The sequence below is a fragment of the Mesoplodon densirostris genome, chromosome 3 (assembly GCF_025265405.1).
Source record: "Mesoplodon densirostris isolate mMesDen1 chromosome 3, mMesDen1 primary haplotype, whole genome shotgun sequence".
Taxonomy (NCBI): domain Eukaryota; kingdom Metazoa; phylum Chordata; class Mammalia; order Artiodactyla; family Ziphiidae; genus Mesoplodon; species Mesoplodon densirostris.
Window position 1 is genome coordinate 107,138,153 of NC_082663.1, and position 21,851 is coordinate 107,160,003.

Here is a 21,851-nt window from a genome sequence, read left to right on the forward strand (position 1 = left end):
TTGTTCACTTAGTTTTCTGTTTGTTAGTATAGTATAAAAAAGACTATCTGGTTTTCACTCCCAGTTTTCTGGCACACCCTGTATCAACATCCCTTGGAATTTTCCGAGTGATAGAAGTGTCTTTGTTATGCTAATGAGGTGACTAGTGGGCCCGCCCCCGGATGGGTACTGGTCATTGGTCACCAGAAAGATCAACCATGGGGAGGGGAGGAGGGATGAAGACTTAAGTTCAATCACATGTACAATGATTTACTCAATCATGCCAATGTAATAAATAAAACCCCCATAAAAATTCTGGACACCAAAGCTCAGTGGAGCCTCCTGGTTGTGAAGGCGACGTGTCCTCCCCTCACAGGGACAGAGCAGGGAAGTTCTGCGTCTGGGACCCTTCTAGACCATGCCCTATATGTATCCTTTAAAATAAAACTGCCATCATTAAATATTGTGCTTTCTTGAGTTTTGTAGGCCATTCTAATGAATTACTGAAACCAATGGTTCACAGGAACCTCCAGATTTGTAGATGGCTGGTCAGAACTACAGATGTCCTGGGGACTGGGAACATCTGCAGCTTGCATCTTAAGTAGGGGCAGTATTGTGGAAGACTGAGCCCTTAAACAGGTGGAGTCTGACACTGAGTCCAGATAGTTTCAGAATTGAATTACCGTACACCTGCCTGGGGTGGAAATAACTGGAAGGAACAGGGGACAAGGCTGTGTCAAAAAAAAAGGAGGTCAAAAAATATAAATTTTACCAATGGTAAAATTTGTAATAATTAAAAATCAGCATTTCACAACTACCAGGTGTGACTTAGCTATGTTAATTGAAATAGTAGAAAACATTTCAATACATTTGCAATACTTTCAGTAGTACCTGAAAATAGCTAATTTTACTATCTAACTACTGGATAAGAAAATGAGCCCTTCTTACCAAAGGCAGGCATTCCCACAGATCATGGCGATGGCATTGTTCCAGCCATACACCGCCACAGGGAAGTTGAACGCAGTTATGATTCCAACCAGGCCTACAGGATTCCACTGTTCAATGAGCGCATGGCCAGGTCCTGAGGACAGGGAAAGCATGCAACATGCTTAAGCACATTAATTTCCTGCCTGTCAAGGTAATAAGAACAAAGTCTGCAATCTTTCATTTTCAGAACAAAGGTGCACCAGACCAGGTGGGGACTCCAGATGCCTTGTAGCGGATCACTTTACACAGCTGTGGGATGTTGGGACATTAATTAGCATACAACAAAAGCTGTTATTACTACTACATTATCTTATAAACCATGAGGATATCCATTATGCCTCTGCTCATAGGAACTCGGTGTAGATCAGGGCAGTTTCAGTCCCATCTGGGAGACAAGGAAACTTCAGAGAGTAGATGAGACGTGTACTAGGTGATGTGATTGCCAAGGGCAGGGCACGGCCACAACACAGGAGTCATGACTCTCAGGGCCGTGTTCTTGACGTTCTGATGAAGCCCTCAGCTAACCTCTCTAAGTTCAAAACAAAGTGGCTCCCATACAGGGAAAAAAGTTATAATAATTATAAAAATGTTGAATGAATGAATTGCACAAATCTTTTCATACATACAGGAAAACTGAAAATACAAATTGAACCATTTGCATTTTATAGACAAACTTTAAAGACACCATAATCCCACAAGGGCCTTATTTTAATCAAAGGCAGCTAGAGCAGTGAAGAGCCAGAGCAAGGAGTGTGAAGGTTCACAAAACCTGGTTAAAAGCACTAGGAAGGTCACGCTCCCAGCCATCCACCTTTCTGGCCATGCTCACACTGCTAGCAAAAACAGGGAACCCACCACTTGCTGCATCTCATTCCCAGGCCCTTCCTTAGTCTAGGAACCCCAATCTCCCTGGAGATGAGGTGCTGGTACAGCCTCACAGGGCCTCTTCCTACAGGGCCTGCCTCCTCTTCTCTGCCCCTCCCTTCTTCATCCTCCCCCCAAGTAGGCCAGTGGAGCTCTTATGACATCCCTCCGTAGCTTGCCACACTTTGGTGTCTGGATCAGTACTGGAGCTGCCCTCATGGTAAAGTCCAAACTCCATGAAAAGTCCCTACCCAAGGTTCCCTCTCCACCCATCTCTCCCCCTCACACTGTGCCCTCCAGCAGTGCTGAAGTTAACACAGTTACTAATGGCTAAAGGCAATCGCTATTATGTATCTAATTAAAGACAGTAACTGTACATTTGAAAAGAATCCCCTAACTTCCTACAAGCAGGGAATTTGCCCGATATTCTAAGAAAAAATAGGAAAATACGATTTTTTGGTTTTTTTATTTTTATCTTTTTTGCGGTACGCGGGCCTCTCACTGTTGTGGCCTCTCCCATTGTGGAGCACAGGCTCCGGACGCACAGGCTCAGCGGCCATGGCTCACGGGCCCAGCCACTCCGCGGCACGTGGAATCTTCCCGGACCGGGGCACGAACCCGTGTTCCTTGCATTGGCAGGCGGACTCTCAACCACTGCACCACAACCACCAGGGAAGCCCCGGAAAATACGACTTTAAAAAAAATTTCTTTTCCTGATTATAAATGTAACACAATTCCCATTGTGGAAACTTTGGAAAATATAGAAAAATATAAAGAAGACAATAACAACATCAATAATTCTGCCGTGACAAACAACCAAGTAACAAAGTTACTAGTTTGGCAGACTTCCACCCTGGTACTTTTTCTTGTCTTCATCATTAAGTACAAGGTTGGTCCTTGCAGCACAGTTTAACAACCAAAGACTGAAAATACCCTAAATATCCATCTTTTAGGAACTGGCCATCCTTACAACAGACAACCATAAAAAAAGATGAAGGAAGTACCTTATTGGAATAATATGAAACAATTTCTAAGACACATTAAGTAGTAAAAAAAAAAGTAGAGAACAGAACATACAGTTTGCTAATGTTTATGTTCCTAAAAGACACATATTTGCCTGCACGTGAATAAAAGCTCTAAAAAGATACACAAGAAACCAGAAACATTCGATACTTCCTTGGAGATACTATGGAGTATCCCGTGGGGAGGACAAGAACTTTTCATCCTTTACCCTTTTATTACTTTTTAATTTTGTGATATGAATATATTACCTCTTAAAAAAAATTAAAATAATTCAAAAATAAGTAAATACAACTTTCCTATAAAATTTGGGGTAGGGGAAAGCAAACTTCACGATTTTTTTAATGCCTGCTAATAGACTGCCAAAATTATTTACTCAACTTTTGTCATAGGACTTGACATGTAGGTCATTTCTAATGTTTCCTATTAATAGGACAATGAACATCTTCACACAGGAACCTCAGTCATATTTCAGATTATTTACTTCAATTAGATTCTGGAAACTGGTATTAAGTATTTAAGGCTCTTTGGATAGATATTTTTCCAAATTGTTCCCCAGACAGACTGGTGATCCACATTGCCAAAAGTCCCCATAAAAGAGTGTCTGTCTCACCCATGGACTTGCCAATTTAAAAAAATTTTTTTTTTAAGTTTAAGCATTTTAATCTGATGTCTTCATCTGTTTTAATTTGCCTTTCTTAGTAAAGAGATTAAAGTTATTATCATATCTATGTATTACCTGAAATTCCTTTTTTGCAAACTGCTCACAGCCAGAGAAATTTTTGGAGCTCTCTGTATTAGAGTATGAAACTATTAAAAATAAATAAAATAAAATAAAAAGTCTCTTAACTGAACTGACTTCATTGCTTACTTTCAGAAGGCAGGATGGGTCCCCCAATCATCCGAGATAAGCCAACAGCATAATCACAAATATCCACGTACTCTTGAACTTCTCCCACACCTTCCACTAAGATCTTCCCCATCTCCAAAGACACCTAAAAATACAAAAGACCAAGCCGCATTTTTCCAATAGAATTCATACTTTAAAGATTAAATTTATGGTGGGGAAATCTAAACATATTTTGTTTCTGTTTTGTGATGCTCATAAACTTCATAAAGTCTGTTCTTATTTTTCTGAAGAATTTTAAAACCCAAGAATTGTCTTCACTTTTTCCTGTCCATCTTGTTAATCTTCCCTCTAAAGAAAAGATTTTTGAAATATATAAATTACTCTTCTTAAAAATCACAACCTTGGGGGGCCTCCCTGGTGGCGCAGTGGTTGAGAGTCCGCCTGCCGATGCAGGGGATACGGGTTCGTGCCCCGGTCTGGGGGGATCCCATATGCCGCGGAGCGGCTGGGCCCGTGAGCCATGGCCGCTGGGCCTGCGCGTCCGGAGCCTGTGCTCCGCAACGGGAGAGGCCACAACAGTGAGAGGCCCGCATACCGCAAAAAGAAAAGGAAAAAAAAAAAAAAAAAAAAAAAAAAAAATCACAACCTTATACACAGGAGGACAAGATAGCCTTATTCCTCACTCAAAGGATTGTATATTTACTACAAAAATACTTTACCAAGCTTCCTAGTACTTGGATCTTCTCCCGCAAGGCATCACCAATCTGTCTCACTACTTCTCCTCGCTTTGGAGCAGGAATCTAAGAAAATAATGGAACTTTAGTGTCTGATTCAAAGTGTAAGCTTGTGTCTATAACACAGTAAGTATTAGATAAATGTGCAATAAGAGAACAAAGTACAAGCACATCAAAGACAACTGTTTTGATCCCATCAAGACTGTGACATGGCAGGCCCCAAAGCCCATACCAGAGACCAAAAAAATATCCAGATGATACCTTCTTGGTGAGCCAAGGACTGTGTGCTAAGTACATAGAGAAATTCAGATTGAACACAACTTTTTGGGATGGCTCCAGAAAGCTCAGAATGCCTTACATACCTGTAATCCTTTATGATTCCCAGAGGTATTTTCATATGGGTCAAACTGACTGCATGCCCAAACCCTAAATTCAGCTTACTTACAAAGCTGGTACTCAATAATCCATTCAAATAGTACCACTCGCTCACCACATACTTTCTGAGCACCTACATACTATGTGACAACAGTAGTACTAGGCACCAGGGCTAAAATAAGTGAGGCACTCATGGAGCTAATTATTATTATCTAGCAGCAGTCATCATGCTTAATAACGGGCGGGGAGAGGCAACAAATAATTACGAAAAGCCACAAGGGCTATAAAGACCAAGGAAATAAAGAGGGTTCTAAGACAGAGAAAACAGCAGGCTTGGAGGATAAATGGGTACATTACTTTACCTAAAAGGCTTGTCAGCCCAAATCTCCAAGGTGAGATTTAAGCTGAAACCTAAGGTTGGGAAAAGTCAACCATAGGAATATTCTTCCCAAGGAAAAGAAAAACGTGTAAGAGACCCACGGAAAATAAAAGCCGATCATATATGAGGGGCTGACTGAGAAGGACACTACGCCTACAGCTAGAAGGAGCTTTAGGCATCTGAATTTTACTCCAGGTGCAATGGGAAGTCTTTAATGGTTTTTAAGAGGCAGAATAAGATGATTCGCTTGAACTTTTCTAATATCAGTGCCTGATGGGTGTAGAATAAATTGGAGGGGAAAAGAGTAGAAGCAGGGAGACCAACTAAGAACATGTTCTACTAGCCTAGGCAAAAAAAAACTGGTGACTGAGCCTTAAGACAGAAGCAAGGGAGACAAAAAGTGGATTCAGAATATATTTTGGAAGTAGAATGGACAGAACACACTAATGGAACAGGTATGGGAAATGAAAGCACTATGGATGACTCCCAGGTCTCTGGCTTGAATAGCTAGGTAAATGGAAGTAGAATTACAGGGATGAAGATAACTCAGAAGAAGCATCAGGATCTTTTTTTGGAGGTGGAGTACAGGTTGGGCCATATTAAGTTTGAGATGTGATGCATGAATGGAGACATACTTTCGCCACCTATGATGTCACCCTTTCTCTCCCTTCCAGCTCTTCCTGATTTATTCCACCTCTCCCTCGAAAGGCAACTAACAGGACCATTCCCACACCCTCAGGCTGCAGCCAGTCCCCCCATGCCCTCCTCACAGAGAGGCCTCCCAGAGCTTGACCGTGAGTTCAGGGCTCTTCTTCGCTCTCTCTCCTTCCCAAATGTACCCCAAATGTCTTAGTATAGCTTTTCTGAAGGGTAGCTTGGTATTCTATTAACATTTAAAATGTTCCCTGCTTTGAATAGGCAGTTCTACTTCTGGAAATTGAGTATATACATAAGTGTGCAAAAGTAGAGGTACAACAGCATTTACTGCAGTGCTGTTTCCAGTAGAGAAAACAGAAACCATCTAAATGTCCATCAGTATACGATTGGGTAATTATGGAATAGCCATAAAATAGAATGCTTGACACTCTCTAAGAATAGATTTATAAGGAAAAACTTTTAAAAGCCATAAAAATTGCGAGATAAGCAAAAGTTTACTTACCATATGCATTAAGTTTGAAGGAATATAAAAGATATTAACAGTTGTAATTTCTGGGAAATGGAATCATAAGAGACTTTCATTCTCCACATTTTGTATGTGGATATTTGCCATTTTTACGATACCTGCACACTTTCAGAAACAGTAAACAAAAATTATAACATTAAATGAAGTAGTACAGATCCTTTGTATTTTCTAAGGCATGGAATGGGTTTAATAATGTTTTGATTGAACTTAGCCCACACATTTATACACTTAGTAAATTGGTTAATTTCAACTCAGAATGGCCAACTCAGTACACATAGCTATTCTAAGCACATTTATTCTATCAGTCTTTCGACCACCACTTACTGCACACGTTCTATGTGCCAGATATTGTGTTAACCCCTGGGATACTAGGGAAACAAGTCAGCTACAATTCATGCCCCCTAGAGCCAATGGTCGAGTGAGGGTGGTAGAAACAAAACAGGAGATTACAATTTCATGTGATAAGCACCGTGATGGAGCTAGACTGCACAACTGGACGACCTATGAGTGTTAACCTAGCATTACTTGGGGGCAAGGAGGTGGGGAGGAAGGAGGCTTTTTAAAGAAGTTGAGAGTTTAGACCTAAGACCTAAAGCATGACTGGTGTTTACCAGCTGAAGAGGTAGAGAAAGTATGGGGGACAGGGAGCATAACATACGCAAAGGCTAAAAGACAAGAGAACACGGTGATTTTGGAAAACTATAAAGACTTCAAAGAGGTAGGAGAGGAAAGTAGGGGCCACACTGCAAAGGACTATGTAAAGGATCCAAAGAGCAGTGGAGAAATCACTAGAGGGTTTTATATGGTGGGGAGAAAAATCACAGTGCTTTTTAAACTACCACTCTAAATGTGGTATAGAAAATGGATTGGAGGGAGAAAAGACTCAGGTAGGAAATGAGGCCAGACAAGAGATGGTGGCTGTCTGGACCACAAAAATAGCAAGAGAGAGAAATATAATCCAAAGTGTTTAAGACTTGGTAATTGATCAAGTCTCAACCCTGGCTACATATTAGAACCACCACCCACGGTTTAAACTACATTCCATCCCAGACCACTCAAACCTGGCTTTTTTCTTTTTCTTTTTCCTCCAGCTTCCAAGATGATTAGTAGGAGCAGCAAGAGATGAGAAGAAAGGCAGGATTAGGTATGAGGTGAGGTATGTGAGGTGGGAGCGGGAAACCAGGAATACAGCCATATTCCCCGTGTGGGCTTGATCAGTCCCAGCGTGATGGGGCATCAATAACCTCAGACCCTCCTGAGATGGGAAATGAGAGTCCTTATCCCTACACACCTCACCGTGAAGTCAGATTTAGAATGAGCATCAAAGGCAGCCATAGGAGAGAACTATGAGCACTGAGGGAAGTATCAGCTGAGCCCTTGGGGAAGTACTACAAAGACACCCACCCATGTTGAAGAGTTACCAAGTATCTGGTATCCTTTTATTCAGCTAGAGAAGGCCCATTCACAGTTCCTGTCATCTCTGGCACTTCCTCTCCAGAAATGGAGAGAGAAAATGATGACACACACAGCGGATGGAGAGAGGCAGAAACAGGTGGCATTCAGACTAAATCTAGCTCATGAAAGAAAGCAACAGAGCAAGAAGTCCCAAACAGGTTCCCTGTGGTTAGTTTTAGTTAAGAGAAAGAAATGTTTTTATAACTACCTTTTCATATTTTCATATTTTTTTTTAAGGAAAAAGGAGACAAAGTTCCCTTTGAAAAATTCCAGGTTTAACACAAATGAACTAAATGAAACCGTGGTTTGTCCTCACAGGCAAGGCCATCCAGAAAGGTCAGGACCAAGCAGAAGTAGCCCCACATGAGTGAGCATCCAAGAGGAAAAGTGTATATACCAGGAGGGGATCAAGCTTTGGTCTGTCCTTATTTGAGAACCAGCAGCCCTGCTGGCAGGAGTCCAGAGGCACAGTTAGGAAAGGCTCTGCTTCTTCCCTAAACTTTGGACTCAATTGCTTAACTCAAATTCTAACAAGTGGGATTCCCGACCGATTTTACCATCACCCAGGAAAGCCACCTGTCCCCACTTAGCACCCTGACTCTACTGAGAGGTCTAACAAGTAAAAGCAGAAATAGTAAGAATGTTAGGTGCAGAGGCCGGCCCAGTTGAGTAAAGAGCAGGCACCAAGTAAGAACCTGAGTTCAAAAGTAGCAACAACAACAAAGTACAGCACAATATTAAAGAAAGACATCACAATTCCAGCTGCCACCGCCTCGGGCAAAGCCAAGACTAACCTAAAAGCCAGTTCAGGGAAAGAAAAGACCCTGAATTCACACAAATCTTTTTTCAGACAAGATTGTATTTACTGTGGGTAAAGACACACATATAATGGAAGTTTCTGGTCAAAAGTTTCACTAGCATTCAAAATAGCACATGCAAAGAGTGAATCCTAATGCAAATTATGGACTTGTTAATACTAATGTATCCATATTGGCTCACCAATTAACACGTACCACACTAATGCAGGGTATTAATACAGGAAACTTGCAGAAGTGATGGAGAGTAAGGAACTCTACACTTCCTGATCATCCTTCTGTTGAAGGGGTTCAAGCCACCCCAGAATGGGCCAGTCTGGCATGTTCTTTGGCATTATTTTGAGCTAAAGGCAATCAAATCACAGCAGACTCGGAAAAGATTTCCAACTCCTCCTTAACCACCTACAAGAACTTAGAAAGGGGACCTATACCAGGAGCTACCGCCAGAGGTAACTTTTTATATCTGACTTATCTGCATGAGGGAAAACATTTGTTACCAAACACTTGCTCTTCTCACGTTCCTGAGATTTGTCCTCCTCTTCTTTGAAGCCTCAGGCCCCCATCCCTTCCCTTAGATCAGGATGGTATATAAGCCTCAACTGCCTGACTGCCTTTGGGTCTCATATCTTTGTGTCTCCCCCTCATACACAATTAAAATTTGTTTTTCTCCTGTCAATCTGCTGTATGCTGATTTAATTACTAGAACAGCCAAAGAACCTAGCAGAGAATAAAAAATTTTCCTCCCCTATAGTTTCACCCTAAAACTGCTCTAAAATATAAAGTCTATTAATTAAAAAAAAAAATACAATTGTCCTTCAGTATCCACAGGAGATTGGTTCCAGGACCCCCACGGATTCCAAAACTTGTGGATGCTCAAGTCCCTTACACAGAGTGGCTGAGAACAGTCAGCACTCAGTATCTGCAGATGTGAGACCCACATAGGTGGAACCGGCTGACTTAAAATAATTTGACACAGCTTTGGTCACAATTCTCTATCCTGCTAAGGTGAACTTTACTTAGCACACTGCTTACTTTTGGAAGTGGTATTTTCTTTGTTCAAGGATATTTTTGATTGGATATAATGGAACCCTGAGCATAACTTACAGCCACAATTAAAGAGATGTTCTTCCTGCTTTGCACAGAGGCGGTCTCTTGGCTGACAACAACCCTGCATCCAACCCAGGGCTCTCCTGGAGAGTCTGCCCTTCCCCAACTCCCCACAGCAATCGCGGATTCAGGAGAAAAACAAAAAACCACTGAGGCTCAGCAGTCACAAACCCAGCAGCACATGGTTCCAGAAATCAAGCTCACAGGTACGGAGGTTTGCCCCCATCTGCAAGCATTTTAAATGATTAATTCATTTAACCCTTACAATAACTCGAGAGGTAAGCACACCTGGTCTCCCCTTTTTACAAGACAAAGCACACTAAGGTGAAGTAACAAACCCAGGGGCAGAGCTAGGTTAACCGACCGGATATTCCTGCTGCTTCGGGCCTTCAGCTGAAGACCAAAAGGGATATTCAGGGTGGGGGAGGTGAGGCAGGCCTGAGAGATCCAGGCTAGGCCAGTTCTTTACTCTCCCCTCCTCCAGACCTAAGGCCCTTATCTAGTGATAGCTCAGTGTGGCCCAGCCCAGCTGCAGTCAAAATCCCTACACCAGCTCACAGAACTCCTGGTGGAGACAGACAAAGAAGGCAGAACCGGCCGCAAAGCCTCATCAGACTGTTGAGGAACTGGAGCCTAGGCCCGGTAAGAGGGGCCACTGCCACCACTGTCCTTTGAACCAGGAATGTCGACCTAGTGCTAAGATAACCACCACCCCCGAAAAAACTGGCAGGAAGAGGGAGAAGGGGCATACAGGTATTTTTAGCATAGATATTCCTTTCTCTTTGCTTAATTATAAATTCAAGTAACTTCAGTTGGAGAGTAAAGTGTTCACAGATCAAGTTTATGCCACATTAGTAGAGTTCTATTCCTTTTAAAATTACCGAATTACTGAAGGCCAAATGTGGAAAAGGCACTACGTTAGAACTACAGCAGAGGAGATAGTCGCAGCCCCCAGGAGCTCCTGTTTCAGCAAGGGGGCACTGGCCTGCTCATCAGATGTCTCTTATCTCACCGTCATTACAGTAGGTAATCGTGCCATGGCCTCCATACTTACATCTGCCCAGATTCTCCATGCTTCTCTTGCTTCCTTTACAGTTTCTTCATAGTCAGCCATGCTGGCCTAAATAAAGATTTGGAGGGAGATAAAGGGTAAAGGAAAGGGCAGTGATGATCTTCTAAGAACACAGATTTTTGGAAAAGAATTGTAAAAATCTCTGGTTGACCCTAAGATTTGTGGTTTAAAATGATTTTCACAGCCTACACTTCCAAAAACTTGCTGGAATTCAGTAAGTTATAATCTGTGCTTTTTAAAACCTTGCTTCTCAAAGCGAGGTCCAGGAGCCTCATCTGTGAGCAATACCTGAGGTGTATTAGAAATTCAGGACCTCAGGCTCCAACCCAGATTTAAGAGGTCAAAACATTCATTCTAACAAAAGTCCCCAGGTGATCCAGAAGCATGGCCTTCAATGGACCCCCTCCCGAGTCCTCTCTAGGGTTCACCTTTTCTGGGGCACACACACCCCCATCAAGAGTCTCCCTCAGATATTCTTAAATGTTACATTAAAAAGAAACATTATTCTTTGACTTTGTAAAGTTGTATTGCTCGTCATCACTGGCACAAACTCCCAGTGGGCATTTTGCATTAAAAAAAAAAAAAACCCACTTACCTGTCGGACTCTCGCTATCGGCTCATTGTTAGCAGGACAATAGGTGGTGATAACCTTAAAACAAAAAGATGACCACCATAAATAGAAAATGCAATCCCAAACCGGGGGAGCAGATGAAATGGGGAAAGAAAAAAAGGGAAAAAAAAGACTAAGACACAATATTCAAACTCAGAACCTTCACATTAACTTGTTACAAATAAGCGACTCTACAGAGCTCTTTCATTTTGACCCGAACATTCAGAACAACCTTTTCTGCAAAACCCCCTTCACCATTCTAAATATTAGGTATTTAAACAAAAGCCTAAATGTAATCCATTATTTTGCCTCTTTTCCCATTAACAACAGACCAAAGTTACAAGTTTAACTTATTCCCTCTCTCCCTTACTCTGCCCACCCTCTGATAAGGGGTGAAATGTCCAAAGCTAGACAACCATGGGAAAAGCCTGTGTCCACACAAACGGGAGAGGTCAATTATAAAGAAAAAACCCAGGTGTAGCTTTAAAAAAGGCTTTCAGGAGAGGGTATTTATCCATGAATCTAATGATTGGATACCACAGGGAAAACAGGCTGAAACCACCAATGGGGGAGGGGGGATTTGGGGAACAATTAAAACCACCTGCATCCCCTACTGTCACAGATAACTAAAAGTTGTGTTTCCTCTAACAAAGCAGGTTCATTCAACAAACTATCAGAATGTTACATAACATTTTCTTTAAAAAGCTTTCTTTTGTATGCAGCTCTCAAAAACATCTAGATGATAATAACCTAACCTTTCCATCCTACTCTATAAAACATTTTATTGAACATTAACTGGGTGTCAAGCACGGTGTCAGGCTCTGGAAATAGAGAAACGCTGAAAACCCAGCCCTCAAGGAAGCTCAGAGCCCAATGAAAACATCATAGGATTTCAGCAAGTCCGAGCTTGCATTCCAAAGGATTTCAGAAAAGAAGACAAGATAAAACTATACTGTAGGGCTTCCCTGGTGGCGCAGTGGTTGCGGGTCCACCTGCCGATGCAGGGGACTCGGGTTCGTGCCCCGGTCCGGGAGGATCCCACGTGCCGCGGAGCGGCTGGGCCCGTGAGCCGTGGCCGCTGGGCCTGCGCGTCCGGAGCCTGTGCTCCGCAACGGGAGGCCACAACAGTGAGAGGCCCGCGTACCGCAAAAAAAAAAAAACCCAAAAAACTATACTGTAAAACATTACCTGTGGCGCACCTCACATGTGAGGAGCCACAGTCAAGCACAAAATTCCGATAATTTCCACCGCTAAGCGTGTGGCATTTCTCACTCTGGCATTTCGAACTCTGCCGGCACGGTTTCAAGTATGCGTGGGAACTTCAACCCCAACCAGCTTCAAAATGAACTCGATTCTCCATAACATACGCGACCTAAAATCTAACGGCATTTTTAAGACATTCTACGTGAGGAAACTTTTACTGTGGACTTCAAAACTTCCCACCCAGTACAACCGCTGACAGCGTCCGTGCCTGTCCGACCTCCCGGGGCGAAGTGAGGCCGCAGAGATTGCCCGGGACGCCCGCATACCTCTCCCCGGCCTCCCCAGCTTCCATTATACACGCCCTCGTTTTCCTCGCGGAGCCCCAGCTCCTTGAGCCAAGCATACTGGGGCTGATTGATGAGCAGAGTGGACATGAAGGCGGCAGGCCTGTTCAAAGGTCCCGTGAGCTTGCTCTTCCTTGCGACGTACACGCACAGCCGACAGGGAACACGCCACATACTGAACCAGGGAGGCGCACTGCGCCTGCGTTCCGAGGAGCAGCTGAAATAGGGCCCCGCCCCCCACCCGGAGGAACCCATTGGGCAGGCCCGGTCCCGCCCACAGGGTCCGCCCCCTCCCTCGGCATCTCCCTGCCTATTTGGATCTTCCGCAAGAGCCCGGAGCTGTAACCCGGAGCTTAACCCCGGCCTGAAACAGTGGGGCTGGGAGGAAGTGAACGGGCTACTGCCATCTGGTGAAAGAGACTGGGAACAGCGGCACCAGCTAGAAATTTTTTTTCCGCAAAATATTAGCTCTACAATACAGTAAGTTAGAGCAGGCCTTGTCAGTCTGAAATGTGCGAGTAATCACCTGGCCATCGTGTTAAATGAACATTTTGATCTGGTGGGTCCAGACTGGGGTCTGAGAGTCGGTATTTCATTTTTTTTTCTGCTGTATTTTTTTTAATCTTTATTGGAGTATAATTGCTTTACAATGGTGTGTTAGTTTCTGCTTTATAACAAACTGAATCAGCTATACATATACATATATCCCCATATCTCCTCCCTCTTGCGTCTTCCTCCCACACTCCCTATGCCACCCCTCTAGGTGGTCACAAAGCACCAAGCTGATCTCCCTGTGCTACGCGGCTGCGTCCCACTAGCTATCTGTTTTGTATTTGGTAGTGTATATATGTCCATGCCACTCTCTCACTTCGTCCCAGCTTACCCTTCCCCCTCCCCGTGTCCTCAAGTCCATTCTCTAGTCTGTGTCTTTATTCCTGTCCTGCCCCTAGGTTCTTCAGAACCTTTTTTTTTTTTTTAGATTCCATATATATGTGTTAGCATACGGTATTTGTTTTTCTCTTTCTGACTTACTTCACTCTGTATGACAGACCCTAGGTCCATCCACCTCACTACAAATAACTCGATTTCGTTTCTTTTTATGGCTGAGTAATATTCCATTGTATATATGTGCCACATCTTCTTTATCCATTCATCTGTCCATGGACATTTAGGTTGTTTCCATGTCCTGGCTATTGTAAATAGAGCTGCAATGAACATTGTGGTACATGACTCTTTTTGAATTATGGTTTTCTCATGGTATATGCCCAGTAGTAGGATTGCTGGGTCATATGATAGTTCTGTTTTTAGTTTTTAAAGGAACCTCCATACTGTTCTCCACAGTGGCTGTATCAATTTACATTCGCAAGAACAGTGCAAGAGGGTTCCCTTTTCTCCATATCCTCTCCAGCATTTATTGTTTGTAGATTTTTGATGATGGCCATTCTGACTGGTGTGAGGTGATAACTCATTGTAGTTTTGATTTGCATTTCTCTAATGATCAGTGATGTTGAGCATTCTTTCATGTGTTTGTTGGCAATCTGTATATCTTCTTTGGAGAAATGTCTATTTAGGTCTTCTGCCCATATTTGGATTGGGTTGTTTATTTTTTTTATATTGAGCTGCATGAGCTGCTTATAAATTTTGGAGGTTAATCCTTTGTCAGTTGCTTCATTTGCAAATATTTTCTCCCATTCGGAGGGATGTCTTTTCGTCTTGTTCATGGTTTCCTTTGCTGTGCAAAAGCTTTTAAGTTTCAATGTGACCAGATTGGGCGGGGCGTTGGAGTTGAGATCTCAGTGTCCTTTATACCTACTTCCTTTTTGGCCCTTTCTGGCGTTCAAGATGTCAAAGCGAGGACGCGAGGATGTGGTGGGTCCTCTGGTGCGAAATTCCGGATTTCGTTGGGTCTTCCGGTTGGAGCCGTGATAAACTGTGATGACCGCACAGGAGCCAAAAATCTGTATATCATCTCTGTGAACGGGATCAAGGGACGACTGAATAGACTTCCTGCTGCTGGTGTGGGTGACATGGTGATGGCCACAGTCAAGAAAGGCAAACCAGAGCTCAGAAAGAAAGTACATCCAGCAGTGGTAATTCGACAACGAAAGTCGTACCGGAGAAAAGATGGTGTGTTTCTTTATTTTGAAGATAATGCAGGGGTAAATAAATAAAGGCGAGATGAAAGGTTCTACCATCACAGGACCAGTTGCAAAGGAATGTGCAGACTTGTGGCCCAGGATTGTATCCAAAGCTGGCAGCATTGCATGGCTCTTTGGTGTATTTGTAAAAGAAAAAAATGATAATAAAAATTATTTGCTCCAAAAAAAAAAAAAAAGCTTCTAAGTTTCATTAGGTCCCATTTGTTTATTTTTGTTTTTATTTCCATTTCTCTAGGAGGTGGGTCAAGAAGAATCCTGCTGTGATTTTTTTTTTTTTTTTTTTTTTTTTTTTTGTGGTACACGGGCCTCTCACTATTGTGGCCTCTCCCGTTGCGGAGCACAGGCTCCAGATGCGCAGGCTCAGCGGCCATGGCTCACGGGACTAGCTGCTCCAGGGCATATGGGATCTTCCTGGACCGGGGCACGAACCCGTGTCCCCTGCATCGGCAGGTGGACTCTCAACCACTGCGCCACCAGGGAAGCCCCCTGCTGTGATTTATGTCATAGAGTGTTCTGCCTATGTTTTCCTCTAAGAGTTTTATAGTGTCTGGACTTACATTTAGGTCTTTAATCCATTTGGAGTTTATTTTTGTGTATGGTGTTAGGAAGTGTTCTAATTTCATTCTTCTTCTTTTTTTTAAAGAGAATTCCTTTTACTTTTATTTTTTAAATTTATTTATTTATTTTTGGCAGTGTTGGGTCTTTGTTTCTGTGCAAGGGCTTTCTCTAGTTGCAGCAAGCGAGGGCCAGTCTTCATCACAGTGCGCAGGCCTCTCACTGTTGCGGCCTCTCTTGTTGCGGAGCACAGGCTCCAGATGCACAGGCTCAGTAGTTGTGGCTCACGGGCCTAGTTGCTCCACGGCATGTGGGATCTTCCCAGACCACGGCTCAAACCCGTGTCCCCTGCATTGGCAGGCAGATTCTCAACCACTGCGCCACCAGGGAAGCCCCTAATTTCATTCTTTTACATGTAGCTGTCCAGTTTTCCCAGCACTACTTATTGAAGAGGATGTCTTTTTTCCACTGTATATTCTTGCCTCCTTTATCAAAAATAAGGTGACCATATGTGTGTGGGTTTATCTCTGGGCTCTCTATCCTGTTCCATTGATCTATATTTCTGTTCTCGTACCAGTACCATACTGTCTCGATTACTGTAGCTTTGTAGTATAGTCTGACGTCTGGGAGCCTGATTCCTCCAGCTCCGTTTTTCTTCCTCAAGATTGCTTTGGCTGGGCTTCCCTGGTGGCACAGTGGTTGAGAGTCTGCCTGCCAATGCAGGGGACACAGGTTCATGCCCCGGTCCAGGAAGATCCCACATGCCGCGGAGCGGCTAGGCCCGTGAGCCATGGCCACTGAGCTTGCGCATGTCCGGAGCCTGTGCTCTGCAACAGGAGAGGCCACAACAGTGAGAGGCCCACGTACTGCAAAAAAAAAAAAAAGATTGCTTTGGCTATTTGGGGTCTTTTGTGTTTCCAAACAAATTGTCAATTTTTTTTTGTTCTAGTTCTGTGAAAAATGCCATTGGTAGTCTGATAGGGATTTCACTGAATCTTTAGATTTCTTTGGGTACTATAGTCATGTTGATTCTTCCAATCCAAGACCATGGTGTATCTCTCCATCTGTTTGTATCATCTTTAATTTCTTCCATCAGTGTCTTATAGTTTTCTGCATACAGGTCTTTTGTCTCCTTAGGTAGGTTTATTCCCAGGTATTTTATTCTTTTTTTTGCAATGGTAAATGGGAGTGTTTCTTTAATTTGTCTTTCAGATTTTTCATCAGTAGTGTATAGGAATGCAAGAGATTTCTGTGCATTAATTTTGTATTCTGCTACTTTACCAGATTCATTGATTAGCTCTTGTAGTTTTCTGGTAGCGTCTTTAGGATTCTCTATGTATAGTATCATGTCATCTGCAAACAGTGACAGCTTTACTTCTTCTTTTCCGATTTGGATTCATTTCTTTTTCTTCTCTGATTGCTGTGGCTAAAACTTCCAGAAGTATGTTGAATAATAGTGGTGAGAGTGGGCAACTTTGTCTTGTTCCTGATCTTAGTGGAAATGGTTTCAGTTTTTCACCTTTGAGAACGATGTTGGCTGTGGGTTTGTCATATATGGCCTTTATTATGCTGAGGTAAGTTGAGAGTCAGTATTTCTAACAAGTTCCCAAAGTGATGGTGACTGCTGTTTCCTGGAGTAGCCAAAGGAGGAGGGTTTTTGGTGGAGGAGAGAGGATTTTTTGTTTTTGCCACTTTGTTAAATTATAAATTAGAGTTTTCTAAAGAATGAAAAATATTAAATATTGGCATTTCCCTTTAAATATCCTGCCTGGGTATATTCTCGCTTTTGAAGAACAAAGACAGTTTTGATCAATTTCCTTTATTCTCCATTTCTTCTATCTTCCTGCAATTTTTTGTGGGGGGGTTACTTTTTTTTTTTTTTTTTACAGCAGGTTCTTATTAGCTATCCATTTTATACATATTAGTGTATATATGTCAATCCCAATCTCCCAATTCATCCCACCTCTTCCGGCAATATTCTTTCTACCCCAACCCCACCCCTCCACCATCCCATTTTCCATCTAATTCCACAATAACTGGGCTTACTCTATATAAGGGAAATAGCACCATCTCAGTCAGCATGATTTGGGCATGAGTTAAAAATATACACACACTCTCAATTCAATTGAATTAATAAGGTGTCTCAGTGATTCCAAGTGGACTTGCCTTGTGGCCTTCCACACTGCAACCAGACAGTCATTGTATGTTGCTATACAAAGCCTGTGTTTTCCTCTCAGTGTCTTTGCCCTTGCTGTTCTCTCTACCTGTAAAACCCTTCCTTCCATCTCTGCATTCATGCTTGAGCTTTATCTGTTCCATCCTTATGACACAAATGATTTCAACAAACCATGTTGAAATCGGCATGTATCAAGCACCTATCAGAAACTGTAGTTAAGTGCTGGAGATACCTGAATGATGCTTCCACTTGAAAATGTTATATATTTCCCCATTAAGGCAAGGACCATCTCTGACTCATCCTTGCATGGCTCCACAATTCCCAGAATCCTACCAGGCTCACATACATTTACATCAACGAAAAAATGAAACTATAGGGGCTTCCCTGGTGGCGCAGTTGTTGAGAGTCCACCTGCCGATTCAGGGGACACGGATTCATACCCCGGTCTGGGAAGATCCCACATGCCGCGGAGTGGCTGGGCCCGTGAACCATGGCCGCTGAGCCTGAGCATCCGGAGCCTGTGCTCTGCAATGGGAGAGGCCACAACAATGAGAGGCCCGCATTAAAAAAAAAAAAAAAAAAAATGAAACTATAAACACACCTCTGTGGTAGAAAGCAAGGGTACCCTGTCCAGCATTGGTAATCTCTATCAACAACCCAGCTACCATTTTCCATCCACCCCTAGGACTGAAGAACTAATTTCCTTCATTTTAATTCCCAAACATTTTAATGGAGAATTTAATTCTCCTCACTTTCTGGGCTGCCAGTAAGATTCTTTGTACACGTATCCCAACACCACATCCTTCCATTCTCTTCCCCTCCATTTGATTCAAAAAATGAAAAGGGGACTTCCCTGGTGGCGCAGTGGTTGAGAGTCTGCCTGCCAATGCAGGGGACACGGGTTCGTGCCCTGGTCCGGGAAGATCCCACATGCTGTGGAGCGCCTGGGCCCGTGAGTCATGGCCGCTGAGCCTGCGCATCTGGAGCCTGTGCTCTGCAACGGGAGAGGCCACAACAGTGAGAGGCCTGCATACCGCAAAAAAAAAAAAAAAAAAAAAAAAGAAAAGGCATTTACAGATGCACTAAATTTTAGAAGCAACACACAATGCTCTCAAGGAATGTTAACTTCCTTCTCTTCACTAAGAAGAGAGGTTCATGGCTGTCTCTCTAAACCAGTTCTGGGATGATAGACACCAGCAACTGCCTATACGGAAAATAGGGATTGCATCTCTCTTCTACCTTCTTTTTTCAAAACTCACTTAGCCTGCCAATAGGAGGTCAGGAAAAATCACCAACGATGAATTTTGATGGGGCAAAGCACGAAGAGATAGAATTAAATGAATCATATGAAAGTATATTTCCCACTTGAAAAAGAATTAAATGGATCGTACATGAAAGTATATGTAAAAACTGCAAAGCCCTATAGTAATTTAAATGTACTGACTAAACTCAGGACACCTTGAACCAATTCTCTAATAAAAGTGGGGAAGTTAGCAAATGGCCAATTCTGCTTTTCAAATGACTTATCAAAGGCATCATAGGGTGGTTATAACAAAGACTTTGGAGTCACGGCATAAGTACAAACTAACCTGTGCTTGGGAAGTCTTCATGAATACTAGCTGTCTTTGTTCTTCAACAATAGCTGGCCAGAAGGCAGAGGGATTTGATCTGATAATGCATGCTTGCCCCCAAGGCAGCACTAAACTGGAGAAATCACCAAGGATAAAATTTCATTATTGTAAACTCAGAATCTGATTTATCAGAGCATGAGTGAATGACACTAACTATTGCTCTGGGCAGGCTCATATTAATCAAGCTAACCAAAAAATGATGCTCCAGCTAAAATGCTGGCTTATTACTTAATGGGGAAAATTGTTCTCAGAAAGGACCAACCATTCACATCCTCTAATCACTGCATTCTCTCCCAGGGTATATACTACCTATCTAGTGGTTTAGGAGCCCAGAATTTAGAAGAAGAAGAGTTATTGATTAGCAGTATATGATTCCTGCATTCAATGGTATCAGGCTAAGATAGTCTCCCCAATGTCCAAATTAAACTGTAGATTCAATGCAATCCCAACCAAAATACCAGAATTGGCAAGCAGAGTCTAAAGTTTAAATGAAAGGGCAAAGGATCTAGAATAGCCAAAACAGTTCTGGAAAAAAAAAGAACAAATTTACATTACCTAATTTTAACAATTATTGTAACAATTTTACAATTGTTATAAAGCTACAGTAACCAAGAAAGTGTCACATTGGTGTAAAGATAGACATAAAGATCAATGGAACAGAATAGGGTGCTCAAAAGTAAACCTTCATATATATAGTCAACTTTCAATGAAGGTGTCAAAGAAATTCAAGGGAGAAAGAATAGTCTTTTCAACAAATAGTGCTATATTATTTGGATATTCAGGCACACACAGAAAAAAAGGAACCTTGACTTTTACTTCACGCTAGATATAAGAATTAAGTCAAAATGGACCATAGGCCTAAAGGTAAGAACTAAAACTCTTCTGGTGGAAAACACTGGAGAAAGTCTTTAGCGTGAGGGGTTGTTCTACGCATTCTATGGTATTTAGCTGCCTCCCATACCACATAGTAAAATGTTAATAATAACATGAAAATGTACTCCTACCTCACACCACGCACAAAAATCAATTGTAGGGGGATTGTAATTCTATGCAGAAAAGGTAAAATAATAAAGTTGTCTAAGAATTAGGAGACCCGGAATCAAGACGCAGGTCTTCAATAGCTTAGCTATGTAAACTCTCTTCAGTTGTCAAAATAAATTGGACCAGGTGACTTCTAAATTCCTTTATAGGTATTAAATTCACATTTCAAAAATCTAAATTCATTTTTTTCCGTACAGTCTAGAGACATATCCTAAGGAAATAATAAAACAAGTTTGTAAAAAGACATGTTCATTGCAAAACACCATCAGAGACTAAAAAATGAGGCTACCTTCATGCAATGGAAAACTAGGGAGTCATTAAAAAGAAGGAGCTAGGGCTTCCCTGGAGGCGCAGTGGTTGAGAGTCTGCCTGCCGATGCAGGGGACACGGGTTCGTGCCCCGGTCCGAGATCCCACGTGCCGCAGAGCAACTAGGCCCGTGAGCCACAACTACTGAGCCTGCGTGTCTGGAACCTGTGCTCCGCAACAAGAGAGACCGCGACAGTGAGAGGCCCGTGCACCGCGATGAAGAGTGGCCCCCGCTCACCGCAACTAGAGAAAGCCCACGCACAGAAACGAAGACCCAACACAGCCAAAATAAATAAATAAATAAATAAATACTGATCCCTTAAAAAAAAAAAAAAAAAAAAGGAGCTGGATCTTTATATTCTGGTATAGAAAGGTATCCAGATAAACTGCTTTATTTATTTATTTTTTTTGGCCGCGCCTCGCGGCTTCCAGGATTTTATCTCCAGACCAGGGATCGAACACAGCCTCCAGCAGTGGAAGCGCGGAGTCCCAACCACTGGACCCCAATATTGTTTCTTTTTTAAAGTAGATTGCAGAATAGGAAAAGGTACAAATTACAAGATCCCCTTTACGCAAAAAAAAAAAAAAAAAAAAAAAGTCTAATGTTTCTTGACCATCTTTACATACAAGAAGTCATGTATGTACGCAGGTAGAAACAACGGCGAATAAAACTGACATTTTAGTGGGGAGCTCAGACAAAAAATTTTTAAAATACACATATGACTATTGATACCATGAGGGGAAAAAAAGGGTTTGAGAGTGACAGGGGAGACCCTGTTTTAGTGAGGGTGGTTGAAGAAGACCTCTCTGAGAAGGTGGCATTTAATCAGAATCCTGAATCATGAGACAGCATAACCTGTGCAAGAATGGGGTGTCGGGGTGTTGGAGAGTCTGCCAAGAAGAGGGAACAGCAAGTGCAAAGCCCTTGGGCCGGGAAAGGACAAAGGGTGCCTGAGGAACAACGTGAGCAGCGCCAGCGTGGCTGGAGAGCCGGAGGGGGACAC

At 42.6% G+C, this 21,851-nt stretch overlaps 1 protein-coding gene and 1 pseudogene across 1 annotated transcript in view; one reads left to right on the forward strand and one right to left on the reverse strand.

Annotated features, from left to right (window-relative positions):
- Positions 1-13,160, reverse strand: part of ALDH7A1 (aldehyde dehydrogenase 7 family member A1) — a 36,946-nt gene extending 23,786 nt beyond the window's left edge. The window contains exons 1-6 of the mRNA XM_060093297.1: positions 12,960-13,160; positions 11,416-11,469; positions 10,803-10,868; positions 4,420-4,500; positions 3,722-3,845; positions 928-1,060 (exon numbers count right to left, since the gene is read on the reverse strand). Of these exons, the coding sequence (XP_059949280.1) occupies positions 928-1,060; positions 3,722-3,845; positions 4,420-4,500; positions 10,803-10,868; positions 11,416-11,469; positions 12,960-13,151 (650 nt within the window). The 5' untranslated portion in view covers positions 13,152-13,160. The remainder of the gene's footprint in view (positions 1-927; positions 1,061-3,721; positions 3,846-4,419; positions 4,501-10,802; positions 10,869-11,415; positions 11,470-12,959) is intronic.
- A 327-nt stretch (positions 13,161-13,487) lies between these two features.
- On the forward strand, positions 13,488-21,692 carry LOC132486827 (large ribosomal subunit protein uL14-like; annotated as a pseudogene).
- The last annotated feature ends 159 nt before the right edge of the window (positions 21,693-21,851 follow it).